A 14290-nucleotide genomic window follows, 5' to 3' on the forward strand; every position below is an offset into this window, starting at 1 on the left:
TACATGTAACCAGCATCACTAAAAATAATCTCCTAAAATGAAGAGTCTCTGTAGTCAATTTATGACCCTGGTCAAATAAACCAGAAAAGGACAGTAATACGACTCCCTAACACTGGAGAAAGAACTCCAGCTCCACCACCAGTTGCAAAGATGAAAGTCTAAGCTAGTTCCTGAACAAGTGTTTTGGTATATTTACAAAATTATTCAGTGCCAGTTCTCAATTACAATGACTTTCTCTCTAGTAACAAATTACTATATGTTTCGTGCACAATATATGTTACCTCAGCGTTTTCCACTGAAAGGAAATTAGACCACGGGCCTCTCAAGGTAACAACAGAGTTTACTGAGGGAGGAAAGGTTGGTGGATTAGGAAGGTTCCAAGTGACCCGAGACCACACATATGGAGTAGAGGAGACCCTATGGGCGGAGCTTAACAAGATTAAAAAGCAAAAAACAGTACCTTAAACTAATGAGCAATCAACGGTGCAACACAAGCCGGGGAGACCGCACCTACCAAGTCTCGGCTTCAGTAATTTCTGTAAACTCACGTCCTTTGAGGGGAGATACCAGATATTTCCAAGCCGTAGGTTCCAGAGGAAAGGGACAATGAGGGGCGGAGGAGCCTAGGACACCCGCCTGCGTCGGGACTTGTGAGCGGGCCGAGCGGGGGCCGAGCGGGGCCCGAGCGGGGGCCGAGCGGGGCCGAGCGGGGCCGAGCGTACTTGAGGGTCTCTCACGTCTTGTGTTCCACCACTGATGCTCATTACTTTAAGTAATTGTAACAGTTTTAATAAAACCTTAAATTTCTTTGGGATAATCACAATGGAAAGAAAAAAGCTGTAGCCATAACATTTCGAGTCCTGCACGTCCGACGACAGAGGATGAAACCGTTGGATGGCATCCCCGACACAATGAGTTTCTGTAAACTCTGGGAGTTGGGTGATGGACAGGGAGTCAAAGCGTGCTGCAGTCCATGGGGTCCCAGAGAGTCAAACATGACTGAGCGACTGAACCAAACTGTACTTGGAGTCCTGCTGATGACGCTGAAATAATTCAGAGGCCTGGGAACTGAAACCTGGTGTGGTGGCCTTTGTGTTTCAGGGTCTCTTGGGTCCATCCACCTCTTCAGCAAGTCCAGATAAGCTTGGGGGAGACTCTCCTGGTTTTCAGATCTCCCAGTTATTGGTTGATGACCCCAATTTTGTTTGGAAGTGTATTATACATAGCGCCCAGTTAAAAGACACTGAGTAGAACCTCCCTGGTGGTGCAGTGCTAAATAATCTACCTGCCAATGCACAGGACCCGGGATTGATCCCTGGTGTGGGAGGATGCCACGTGCCTCGCAGCAACTAAGCCCGAGCAACACAAGTACTGAGCCTGTGCCCCAAAGCCTGTGCTCTACAACAGCAGCAGCCCCAGCAATGAGAAGCCTGCACACAAGTAACCAGAAAGTCGCTTCTGCTTGCTGAAACCACTGAAATCACCTGGTGTGGTGGCCAGGTTGGGGTTGGGTGGTTCAGGAAAAAGAGGCTCGACACAGCCAAAGAAACAAAAAGACATTGACTCCTCTGGACTGACGAAAGGAAGCACCAAAACGCCAGTTTCCAACCATACCCCAGCCAAGTTTCTCTGGAGAATTCATAGCCCAATTGCTGCAAAAAGACAAAGAAGCCAGAACAATGAAGACTTAGCAGAGACAAAAATAAATTTAAAGATTAAATTTTAATAAGAAATGCATTCTTCTAAAAAAAAAGAAATGCATTCTTCTTTATGTAATACTTAAGCCAATACTTCAATGCAATGGAATGTCAAATTGCTATATGATCACTTGATGGTGTTTAGGCAATTTACTTCTTGTTGAAAAATTGCAATATATTTTCTCTCATGTCTTTGTTGTCTGTTTCTGAAAGATCTGTCACTTGTGGACAACAAAGCACATTGTAAAATATAAAGTCTTAAGAAGACACTAGAATTTATTTTCATCAAAATTATCAACTTGGCACTATTTATAAATATTTCTAAGTTTATTATCAACTGAACTAAAGAAAATGTCTTTCTTTACACTTACAGGGCACCTACTATGTTCCCTGTCATTGTCTACATGCATTTCAATATTACAAGTCTCAAAATAACCCACAGACTTATGTATTAGTGTAAGGAAGGAAAGAAATGTAAATTAAACCTTAGATATGGGTCATAACATGTGGATAGAAGAAGTAACACTAAGGAAAAACTATTGAAAAAAGCACAAAAGAAATAGGAAGGCAGGATTTAAGAGATTGGCACTGAAACATATATATTACCATATGTAAAAAATCCAGTGTGAGTTTGATATATGGGCGAGTGCTCTGGGACAATCTGGAGTGATATGGTGTCGAGAGAGGTGGGTTCAGGAGGGAAGGGACATATGTATTCTTATTTATGTTGATGTACAGCAAAGACCATCACAATATTGTAAAAAAAAAAAATTAACTGCTGGTGAGTTAGGCCTGAACACACAATCACAGCTTTCCCAAACCTAGCACATCTCTGTAGTTTTCCTAAGTTTGAATTTTCTGAGGGTCAAAAAGTTGATATATTTTATTGCACTCTCTACATTGGTAACTTTTCACTGCAGTACGGACTCTCAGATGATCTGCAACGTCATTCCTTGTGACTGAAGGGTTTGCCACATAAATAACATGCATGTGCTTTCTCTCCTGTATGAACTGCCTAATGGGTGGTTAATGATGAACATGCACTAGAAACTCTGCCACATTCATTTCACTTGTATGTTTTCTATACAGTATGAATTCTCTGAATTATAAGGACTGAACACTGACTAAAGGCTTTGTCACACTCACGACTTTTGCACTATAATGTTTCTCACAACTGTCACATTTCTAATGTTTCTCTCTAGTATGAATTCGCCGATGGTTTCTAAGTTCGTCATTTCAAGTAAAGCACCAGCCATATACATCATATTTATATGGTTTCTGTCCTGTCTGACCTGCCTGATGATGAGTTATGGATGACTGTACCTAAATGGTTTGTCACAATTTTTATATTTCTAAGGTTCTCTCCTCTATGAATTATCTGATGAACTGCAAAGTTTGCATTCACACTGAAAGCCCTGCCACATATACCTCATTTATATGGTTTCTCTCCAGTATGAACTCTCTGATGAGTAGCAAGCTTACCACTACAAACAAATGCCTTGACACATACATCATATTTATATGGTTTCTCTCCAGTATGAATTCTCTGATGAAGTCCAAGTTTTGTATAGTCTGATTAAAGGCCATGCCACACACATCACATTTATATAGTTTCTCCGCAGTATGAATTTTCTGATGAACTGCAAGGCTTGAAGTTTCACTAAAGCGTTTGTGACATACATCACATTTTTATGGTTTTACTCCAGTATGAACTCTCTGATGAACACTCACGTTTGCAGCTTGACTAAAGGCTCTGCCACATATATCACATTTATATGATTTCTCTCCTGTGTGGAACCTCCAATGAACTGCAACCTTTATCGCTTCATTAAAGGCCTTGCCACATACATCACATTTATATTGTTTTTCTCCAGTATGTACTCTCAAATGAACAGCAAGGTGTGAACTTACTCTGAACGTTTTGCCACACATATCACATTTGTATGGTTTCACTCCAGGAAGAAGTCTCGGATGAACAGTAAGGTTTCCAGTATGGCTAAACGCCTTGTCACATACATTGCATTTGTATGGCTTCTCTCCAATATGAATTCTCTGATGAAGTGCAAGTCTAGTCTTGTAGTTTGATTAAAGGCCTTGCCACATACATCACATTTATAAGGTTTCTCTCCAGTATGAATTCTCCAATGAACTGTAAGGCTTGAAGTTTCACTACATTTATATGGTTTCCCTCCAGTATGAACTCCCTGATGAACAGCAAGGCTTGAACTTACACTGAAAGCCTTGCCACATATACCACAATTATATGGTTTCTCTTCACTATGAACTTTCTGATGAACAGCAAGGTGTCCACTACGACTAAATGCCTTGCCACACACATCACATTTTTAAGATTTCTGTCTAGTATGAATTCTCTGATGAACTGCAAGGTTTGAAGTTTGACTAAAGGCCTTGCCACATACATCACATTTATATGGTTTCTCTCCAGTATGAACTCTCTGATGAAAAGCAAGGCTTGAACGTCCCCTGAAAGCCTTGCCGCATATACCACAATTATATGGTTTCTCTCCAGTATGAACTCTCCGATGAACAGCAAGCTGTCCAGTACGACTAAATGCCTTGCCACACACATCACATTTATATGGCTTCTCTCCAGTATGAACTCTCTGATGAACTCCAAGGTTTGAGGTCTGAATAAAGGCCTTGCCACATACATCACATTTATATGGTTTCTCTCCAGTATGAATTCTCTGATGAACTGCAAGGTTTGAGGTTTGACTAAAGGCCTTGCCACATACATCACATTTATATGGCTTCTCTCCAGTATGAACTCTCTGGTGAACTGCAAGGCTTGAAGTTTCACTAAAGCCTTTGCCACATACATCACATTTGTATGGTTTCTCTCCAGTATGAAATCTCTGATGAACTGCAAGGTTTGAGGTTTGTCTAAAGGCCTTGCCACATACATCACATTTATATGGTTTCTCTCCAGTATGAACTCTCTGATGAGAAGCAAAGCTTGAACCTACCCTGAAAGCCTTGCCGCATATACCACAATTATATGGTTTCTCTCCAGTATGAACTCTCCGATGAACAGCAAGGTGTCCACTACGAGTAAACGCCTTGCCACACACATCACATTTATATGGCTTCTCTCCAGTATGAATTCTCCGATGACCTGCAAGGCCTGAAGTTTCACTAAAGCATTTGCCACATTCATCACATTTATATGGTTTCTCGCCAGTATGAATTCTCTGATGAACTGCACGTCTTGCATTTTTACGAAAGGCCTTCCCACATACACCACATTTATATGGTTTCACTCCAGTATGAAGTCTCTGATGAACAGTAAGATCTGCAGTATGACTAAACGACTTGTCACATACATTGCATTTGTATGGCTTCTCTCCAGTATCAATCCTCTGATGAAGTATAAGTCTTCTAGGTTGACCAAAGGCTTTGCCACATACATCACTTGTATATGGTTTCTCACCACTATGAATTCTCCGATGAGGTCCAAGATTTCCATCCTGATTAAAGGCCTTGCCACATACATCACATGTATATGGTTTCTCACCAGTATGAATTCTCTGATGAACTGAAAGGCTTGCTGTTTGACTAAAGGCCTTGCCACATACATCACATTTATACGGTTTCTTTTCAGTATGAAGTCTCTGATGAACTGCATGGCTTGCATTTTGACTAAAGGCCTTTCCAGAAACATCACATTTATATGGTTGCTCTCCGGTATGAGTTCTCTGATGATTTTCAAGGTGTGTACTTTGTTGAAAGCACTGACCACACACATCACATTTATATGGTTTCTCTGCAGTATGAATATTCTGATGAACTGCAAGGTTTCCAGTTTGAACAAAAGCCTTGCCACATACATCACAATTGTGTGGTTCCTCTCCAGTATGAATAGTCCAATGAACTGCAAGTTTTCTAGTTTGATTAAAAGCCTTTCCACACACGTTGCATTTATATGGTTTTCCTCCAGTATGGATTGTTTGATGTCCAGAGAGTTCTGAGTCCTGAAGAAAGGTTATGTCACACTCAGTACATTTGTAAGGTCTTTTCTTTTGTGTTTCATGGCCTGGTAACAGTTCTGAAGGATGCATAACAGCATCCTCATGTTTATGAGAAAAGCCTTTGCAGACATGACCAGTTCTCTGAGGTGATAAACCTGTGGCCCTGACGTTTGTCACAACTTGACTACATTTAAAAACTATCCCTTCAGATTGTACCATGTGCAATTCAACCTGAAAGCTTGCTCTGTGCCTTTCAAAAGGTCTATTTCCTGCATCACTTCTACTAGGATGATCTCTTCCATCAGTGAGGTTTTTGTTATGGGATGTAGACATTCCTTTGTCAGTTCTTTCATCATCTGTCCACAGACAATCAAAGTCATGTATATTTTCCTGGATCTTCCTGAGGCGAAAACCTTTGACTTCAAGGCTTTCAGTTCTTCCAAATATCACTCTTTGAAAAATTTCCCCTTTACCACTGTTTGCTTTTGCGTGTAATTTCTTGACCATATGTATATGAGACATATCTACAAGACATAAAGAATCGCAGGTATTCTATTATTCACAATACTGAAATAAATTATTTCCTGTTGAGTACATGATATTATACCAATAGTCCTATCGATCCGGAACACAATTATGAATCTTCACAATGATCTTAAAACTATAGAACACTAAAGAAATAGAACTCTTTAAAAAGGAGTAATCATATGCAATTCAAATTAATTTTAGGGTAGTGTAGTTTCAAACACAATCAGAAAACATTCATTTTAAGCAAACTCATGTCAGTTTGAAATGAAAACGTCTTTTCCCACCATGACCTCAAGGCTCATCCGACTTTGTACTAAACACACTGCTGTCTCATAACTGAGGAGAAACTAATGTTATACTGTGTACACTTTATGAATACTTATACATGTTTAAATGGTGAAGAACATACAGGACTAGAGAGGTGACTCAGTGGTAAAGAAACTGCCTACCAATGCAGGAGACACGGCACAGGGGGATACAATCCCTGGGTTGGAAAGATCCCCTGGAGCAGGAAATCACAACCCAGTACACTGTTCTTGCCTGAAAAAACTTCCATGGATAGGAAAGCTTGGTGGGCTACAGTCCATGAGATCACAAAGAGTCAGACAGGACTGAGTAACTGAGCAAACAACCATCAAACAGGCAATACACTGGAATGGTAAACAATGCCAAAGAAGCATTCTAATGAATAATGTAAAAAATAAATGGCAGTTAGAAACTGTTCAACAAATACTGCATTGAGAAAATATAGAATTCTGTAAACTATATATATATATATTTTTTTTTTTTTTCTTCTTTTTGCTGGACCACGTGACTTACAAAATCTTAGTTCCCTGACCATGGATTAAATCCAGGCTCGCTGCAGTGAAACTACTGAATCCTATCCACTGGACTGTCAGGGAATTCCCTAAAATAATTTAAAAAATAAAAAAATAAATACTTTTTAAAACACCTGTTAGAAATCTATCAGTAGATAGACATAAAATATATCAGTAGATAGACATATAGTCGTTTTATGACATTAATGAGTGGCTCATGTCAGTTATATTGTGTAATACAAAAAGACTGTCATTTTTAAAAAACAAAAAATATGAGAAACAGTCTCTACTTGTACGATAATCATTATACATCAAGTCCCTATCTACACAGTAACCTAAACTTACCCAGTTCACTGGCTCAAGATATAGGTAAAGGAACAAGCTTTGGGGCTTCCCTTGTGGCTCAAAGGTAAAGAATCCGTCACCGAGAATAAGTTGAAGAACAACAGATACTGAGCCTGTATGGCAAAACTGCTCACACCCGTGTGCCCAGTGCCCATGCTTCACAACTAAAGAAACCACCACAAAGAGAAACCGTGCTCCCCACAACTACAGAGTAGCCCTCACTCGTCTCCAGCAGACAGAAGTCCGCACAGCACAAAACACCCAGGACAAGCCAAAAACAAAGACCTCGCCTTCATCTCTGTGGGCGCTACAGCTCCACTGGAGGGTGCTGTACATTTCACATGATGAAGAACAGAGCTGTCAGTTAGGGAGAAGAAAAATATCCTGTGAGATTCACAAACATTAAACATCTGTTTTCTCACAGAACTCGCCCACTTGGAGAGTTTCCCAAACCCCATGAATGGTGTGGCTTCCTCTCTGTCCTTGTGACAGCTGACCTGTGATCACACTGTTGATACTTTCCCACTCATCTGGATTTTTGCTATTAGCACCTCATTCTCCACAATCCAGGGGTCTTCCTCCTCATAACACAAGTATGGAGATAATGTTCAGATCAGAAACAGAAATTCCTACTCACAAGTAATGCCACATACTGTGGCTTCTTCTAGAATCCAACCTCTCTTTCTTTTAATAAATGTATCTATTATTTTTAATAGATATTAATTTAATATATTAATTTTTAATGTATTCATTTCTTTTGGCTCAGGGGAGTGTTCATTGCTGTTTGGTCTTTTCTCCAAGTTCAGTAAGTAGGGGCTAGGCTCCAGATACAGTGTTTGTGTTCCTCACTTGCTGTGGCTTCTCCTGGGTGCACGGGCTTCAGTAGTTGTCCCATGTGGGCTCAGTAGTTGCAGCTTCCAGGCTCTAGAGTGCTGGCTTGTAGTCGAGGCACACAGGTATAGCTGCTCTGTGACATGTGGGATCTTCCCAGAGCAAGGATCAAACCTGTGTCTTCTGCACTGGCAGGTGTAGAATCCAGCTCTTTTGTCAGCCAAGGGGTGAGGACATTATAAACCAACAGAAAAATGCTTCTCAAATGAATTTACTATCTGCCTCCTTTTGAATGCACAGGGAACAGTATAACGTACAGTACAAAATGCAGCAGGTATCTAGTTCCTCTCTAAGAACTACTGAACCAAGAACACAGGGCTAGAAAACAGGCAACTTGATATTTCAAAGTTTGAAATCAGCTTCATAAATGCTCAAGTTCTGAAAAAACTCCTTGTGTATCACACATTGGCAGGTCACCAGAAGGAAAGACAAGTTTAAACTCCTGATGCCAATCACGAAGCTTTACACGTGTGAGTCAACAAGGTTTTGAGCTTAGTCAGGAAAAACAGGCACTCTCAAAAGGTACAGAGGGAACATGCAGAGGTACCCCAGGGCAGATCCCCACTTCAGGGGGAAGTGATCCTCACCCACAGACAGCAGGTTCCTGAGGGTCTCCACCATCACATCCTTGTACAAGGTCCTCTGGGCAGGGTCCAGGCATTCCCATTCCTCGGGAGTGAAATCTATGAACACATCCTTGAAGGTCAATTGTGCCTGAAATGAAAACACATTTCACCAATGGGCCGTATGGAAGGTTCTTAGTTTCATACAAAATGAGAAGAGTTGAGAGGGGTAAAGCTCACTTCAGTTGAAGTAATATTCTGATAGATCCATTACAAGCTGCTTCAAGCAAACTGTTGGTCTCTAATTGAATTTCTAATTTACTCTTTTTTTTAAGATTATGATATCCTGCAATCAACATGAATTTGTCACGTATGTGGAGAATACATGAAAAATACACAAAACCAACACTGGGTTGTGTATGCAGAAGTGTTACATTCAACACACGGAGTGACATAGTGTCACTATGTAGTTGAGTTACAGCAAGACTGGTGTCTTCAGAGACCACAAAGTCCACAGTGACTTTAAAATTACACACACATTGTGATGATGATGACATCATCACATTGATGACAGGTGTTTCAGCACCTGTCCTACACACTAAGCATTACTCTAAAGACGTCACACGGGTGAACTTGTCATCAACATAACAGCACGTTAGAGAAAGATCTGAGTCCACCTTACTGGGGAGTATATCCTGTCACTCTAAGAAATCGCTCAGATCAAACAGTTAAGAAATGAGGCAACAAAAAATAATAAAAAAAAAAAAAGAAAGGGAACAGCACCTGAGCTCAGGTGGTTGGGAGAAACAAATGAACCTAAAATAATCAACGATTTAACTACCAGAAAAGGAAAGAGCATCCAGGGAGTTCCTTGAGAATACCGGAACAGAAAAGGAAAGAGCATCCACAGAGAGTTCCTTGAGAATACCGGAAAGAAGTTCAAGGAACCTGAAATTACAATAGAAGAGCATAAATTGTGACGATACAGGGTCACACCCTCTCCCATCACAACCCACACAATGTCAGTAATCTTGCTACAATTTACATCATTCATGCGACGATGCAAAAAAAAAAACGCCATGATATACACTTAAGATACAACTGAAACTGCTACAGAGCATACACCATTATTTATGAGATGATGTTTTTGTAATAAAACCATGGAGCTAAATATCTATGCACTCATGCATGCACCTGGAAACACACAATTGATTAAAACAATAAGAGTTTTCTTTTTTTCTCTCATTCTATCAAAATTTATTCAGCGTTAGCTTTGCACCTCAAACTTGAAATACAGCAGTGAACGTGATGAAGCTTACTATCTAGCAGCCAGTCAGCCAATTTCATCCACAATTTTCACGTTACTATTGAAATAAGTGCTCTGACAGAGGCCCAGTGCTAAGACAAGATTAAACAGAAAGTCTTAACCTACATTGAGAAATCAGACAAGGTCTCTGTGAGGAAGAAACACTTAGGATTGGCAAGGTGGGAAGTGGAAGAGTGTTGCAAGCAGAGAGAACAGCCTGAGTGCTGGTCTGAGGCAGGAAGATATTTACTGAGCTGCAAGTCAGCCAGTGTGACTGGGACACAGGGAATGTAGATGGGGTGATGCCAGGTAGAGGCTAATTTATGCAAGACCTATGGATTGAGGACTTTTTTTTTTGGATTGAGGACTTTAATCCAAAAGCTACTGGAAGTCTCTGAATAATCTGCAAGAGGAAAGTTAGATGCTTAGATTTATTTTCCAGAGCTCAATCTGCTGTGTGTGGAAGTTGTCTTTACCTGCATACTCATGCCAGACTCTTTGCAACCCTGCTGACGGCAGCCCACCAACTCCTCTATCCATGGAACTCTCCAGGCAAGAATACTGGAGTGGGTTCCCATTCTCTTCTTTCATGTTACTTCTTCATTCAGTAACTTTGTCAACATTCTATTTCTTTTTTTAAAGCTTATTTATTTTGCTTATGTTGGGTCTTCGTTGCTATGAGTGGGCTTTCTCTAGTTGCAGCTGCAGTGCCGGGGCTTCTCACTGCAGTGGCTTCTCTCGTTTTGGAGCACAGGCTCTAGAGAGTGCGAGCTTCCAGACTTATGGCTCCGGGCTCTAGAGCACAGGCTCAGTAGTTGTGGCCCATGGGCTTAGTTGCTCTGAGGCATCTTCCCTGACCTGGGATTCAACCTGTGCACCCTACATTGGCAGGCACATTCTTAGCCACTGTACCACCAGGGAAGTCCTCAACATTATCTTTTTCTAGTTCAAAAAAACTTAAAACTAATACAAGCAGTAAATAAAATACAGAAGATTTCTTCCAATCTTTATAAAATACCTGTATTTAAAAATATATGGGCCTCCCTACGGTAACTGGTAAAGAATCCACTGGGCAATGCAAGAGATGTGGGTTATTGCCTGCTCTGAGATCCCACATGCTGCGGGCCAACTATGCCGTGAGTCTCAATTCCTGAGCCAGAGCTCTGGAGCCCAGGAGATGAAACTACTGAAGCCGGCGCGCTCTAGAGCCTGGGCTGCAAGACAAGAGAAGCCACCACAATGAGAGGCGTGCGCACTGCAACCAGAGAGTGGCCACCACTCGCCGGAACCAGGGAAAAGACACTGAAGCAATGAAGATACAGTACAGGAATAAGTATATTTTAAAATAATAATGGGATTTTTATCCTTAATTTTAGGTATGTACTTGGTAACAGGGTCATTATTTTAATCCATTAAGAAAATACTGAATCAAGATCAGTAAAGTTGGAAAATTCCCTCATGGTCCAGTGGTTAAGATCCCTCATTTCCACCTCAGGGTTTCAGGTTCGATGCCTACTTAGTGAACTAAGACCCTGGAAGCTGCAGCATGTGGTCAAAGAAAAAAATTAGTAAGCCTATTTTACAGTTTAAATTAGATGGTGTAACGAAACACTCCCTAGCCCTGACATCTCTTTCGGAACACTCCGTTCCATCCCCAAACACTTAAGTTTTCAAGGAGGTACTCATTTAGTTTTAAAAGTACTATAAAAAGTCAGAAGTGATTTCTACTCACTGGCCTCTTTGGCAGATTTTACCGTGTACTGTACATGTTAATACCTGAGGTCCACGTACCGCTTCTTTACCTTGGTTGACAGAGAGCAGACAGCGCATCCAGATGGGCCCTAAACAGTCCTTGCTGCCCAACAGCACTGAGACCCCGTCTCCAGCTCATGGGTGAGAAGCCCTGCCCAGGATGGTGCCCAGGGGAACCTCCTCACAAGGGCCAGGTCACCGGGTCATGGGGACACGGGATCTAAGTGGAGACGACAGGCCCTGAGGGAAGGCCCTGGGTGAGTGTGCATGTACAGGAGTCAGACAGGAGAGTGTGGAGTCAAGTCACGTTGCGGAGTCCAGAGAAGGGCATTTCAGGAAACCAGCGTGAGAATCCACTGAGAATATGACCTTACCTGAGAAAGAGCCATGCCTGACTCCGGTTGTGTCCTCTTCTGGGCTTCTTCGTCCATGAGTCTTCACAGTTTTTTCATGAAAGTAGAAAACATGCTGTTTAATGCTTAGAGTCAACACACCCCCTCCTCAGCCACAACCACACACTCAGGGAAGCCCTCACCATGAGGAACAGACAGTCCCCTGGGCACACTGTCTCAGGAGGGAATCAGGATGGTCAACTCCCACACAGAGACCAACACGGGACTTTCCCACACTTTCTCTTGGATCACACTCCCCTCCTGATGAGGCCTCATGCACACAGCAGCAGGGGGCACCTCCACTGACCCCATGATGCCCATCAGGTCACACAGCAGGCCCTGGTCCAGCCCCACTCAGAGCTGAGCACCCTCCCCTCTCCCAGGGCCTGATCTCAGTCTCAGAAGTGGAGGCTAAGAGCCCTGGTACTCAATGCAAGATCATGATCGGAATCATTTGCTACTCTTTGCACATTCCTGGGGGCGAGGCCCCACACGAGATCCTGAAGAATGTGTCTGATGGGGGAGAATTGACTAACCAAAGGAGTATGTGTATACTTACCATACACCCTGTGACCATGTGACACATGTGTACACTGTGAAATATTTATCACAAACCACTAACCAACACATCCATCGCCACCAGATTCCCATGTTCTGTGTGTGGTGACAACACTGAGGACGTACTCTCCTGGCAAATTCCCAGCAAGCAGGAACAGAGTAGGTTTAACTACGGTCAGTATGCTGCACATACCTCCCCAGGACGCGCTCACGTCACAACTCAAAGTCTGTAGCTTATGACCAACATCTCCCTATCTTCCTGACCTTCCAGCCCAGATGACCACCATCCTACCCTCTGGTACTAGTGACTTTCATTTTTTTTACATTCCATATAATAGAAGGACATATAATATCAGTCTTTCCCTGTCTGTCTTAATTCACTTACCATAATATTCTCAACATTCTTCCAAGTTGTCCCAAGTGAGACAAATCTCCAGAATTGTTTACAAGAAAGTCGCTATTGTACAAACAAATCTTTATCCCAAGCTACAAAAATAATTACATGTAAAGAAAGCAGAAAGCCAAAAGTAAAACCATCACAAAGAACATGGTTAAAGTTGCTTGAAAAGGCATCATGTAGTAAGAGTCAGTCAGTTCTTGCCCCATTTCTTCTCTCGCATAACCTCTACTCCTCACCAGGAACAGGGAAGGGCATGATCCACACCTGAGAGAAACAAGTCACTGCCCCAGCCCTCACCTCAACAGGCTCTACACATGGATGCTCTTTTAATACAAATAATGACAAAATACACATGCCTCACAGACAGAAGCTTTGATATTCTCATTCTTTTCTGTAGAATTTAAAGAAGCAAGATCTGCATTAGATTTTAAAGCCCAAAATCAATGCATGACGACTTAATAATTCTTAGCCAACTGCTTCAGCACTCTCTGGATCTAGTCCCCACCACCACCTGCACACTAGCTGTTTCGACTTCATTTGGTTGATCTGTTTCCCTACTTCTTTTTTTTTTTGCCTTCTCCACAGAAGCATTTAATGACAAAAGACAGTGGTTACGATGATCTAAGAGAAAGAAAGTGCACTCCAGGATGTTGTAACCACACAAAAACGTTGTTAAATATAAAAGCAACAGACTCTTAAACCTGAGAAACCTAGGAATATAGCACCCATGAGCCCTTCTTAAACAAAATTGTGTGACAATGACATTCTGCCAATTAAGAAATAAAGACGTAGGAAAAAAGAACTTAGGAATTGAAATACCATGAGCGAGCACTGCTGCTGCTGCTAAGTCGCTTCAGTCGGGTCTGACTCTGTGCGACGCCATAGACGGCGGCCCACCAGACTCCTCTGTCCCTGGGATTCTCCAGGCAAGAATACTGGAGTGGGTTGCCATTTCCTTCTCCAGAGTGTTTCCCTACTTCTTTCTACATCTCCCTTTCTCTGCTCTCATCTCTGCTCTCCTGCTGTGCCTGTCCTCCTCTCTACTTCTTCC

At 41.9% G+C, this 14290-nt stretch overlaps 2 protein-coding genes across 5 annotated transcripts in view; both read right to left on the reverse strand.

The window, feature by feature from the left end:
- Positions 1–14290, reverse strand: part of LOC122689309 (zinc finger protein 665-like) — a 162657-nt gene that overhangs the window by 65757 nt on the left and 82610 nt on the right. The window contains exons 2-3 of one of the 4 annotated variants that reach the window (XM_043895693.1): positions 12264–12324; positions 8856–8982 (exon numbers count right to left, since the gene is read on the reverse strand). The exons of 2 other annotated variants lie outside the window; for them this stretch is intronic. In XM_043895693.1, coding sequence (XP_043751628.1) covers positions 8856–8982; positions 12264–12320 — 184 coding nt within the window. In that variant the 5' untranslated portion in view covers positions 12321–12324. Of the gene's footprint in view, positions 1–8855; positions 8983–12263; positions 12335–14290 lie in introns of those variants that run through there. One more of the 4 variants, XM_043895668.1, reaches the window with a different exon arrangement.
- Positions 4043–5905, reverse strand: LOC122691437 (zinc finger protein 160-like). Its single transcript, XM_043897987.1, has one exon. The coding sequence runs from the start codon at positions 5903–5905 to the stop codon at positions 4043–4045; it is 1863 nt and encodes a 620-aa protein (XP_043753922.1).

Source organism: Cervus elaphus, chromosome 4, assembly GCF_910594005.1.
Source record: "Cervus elaphus chromosome 4, mCerEla1.1, whole genome shotgun sequence".
Classification (NCBI taxonomy): Eukaryota; Metazoa; Chordata; class Mammalia; order Artiodactyla; family Cervidae; genus Cervus; species Cervus elaphus.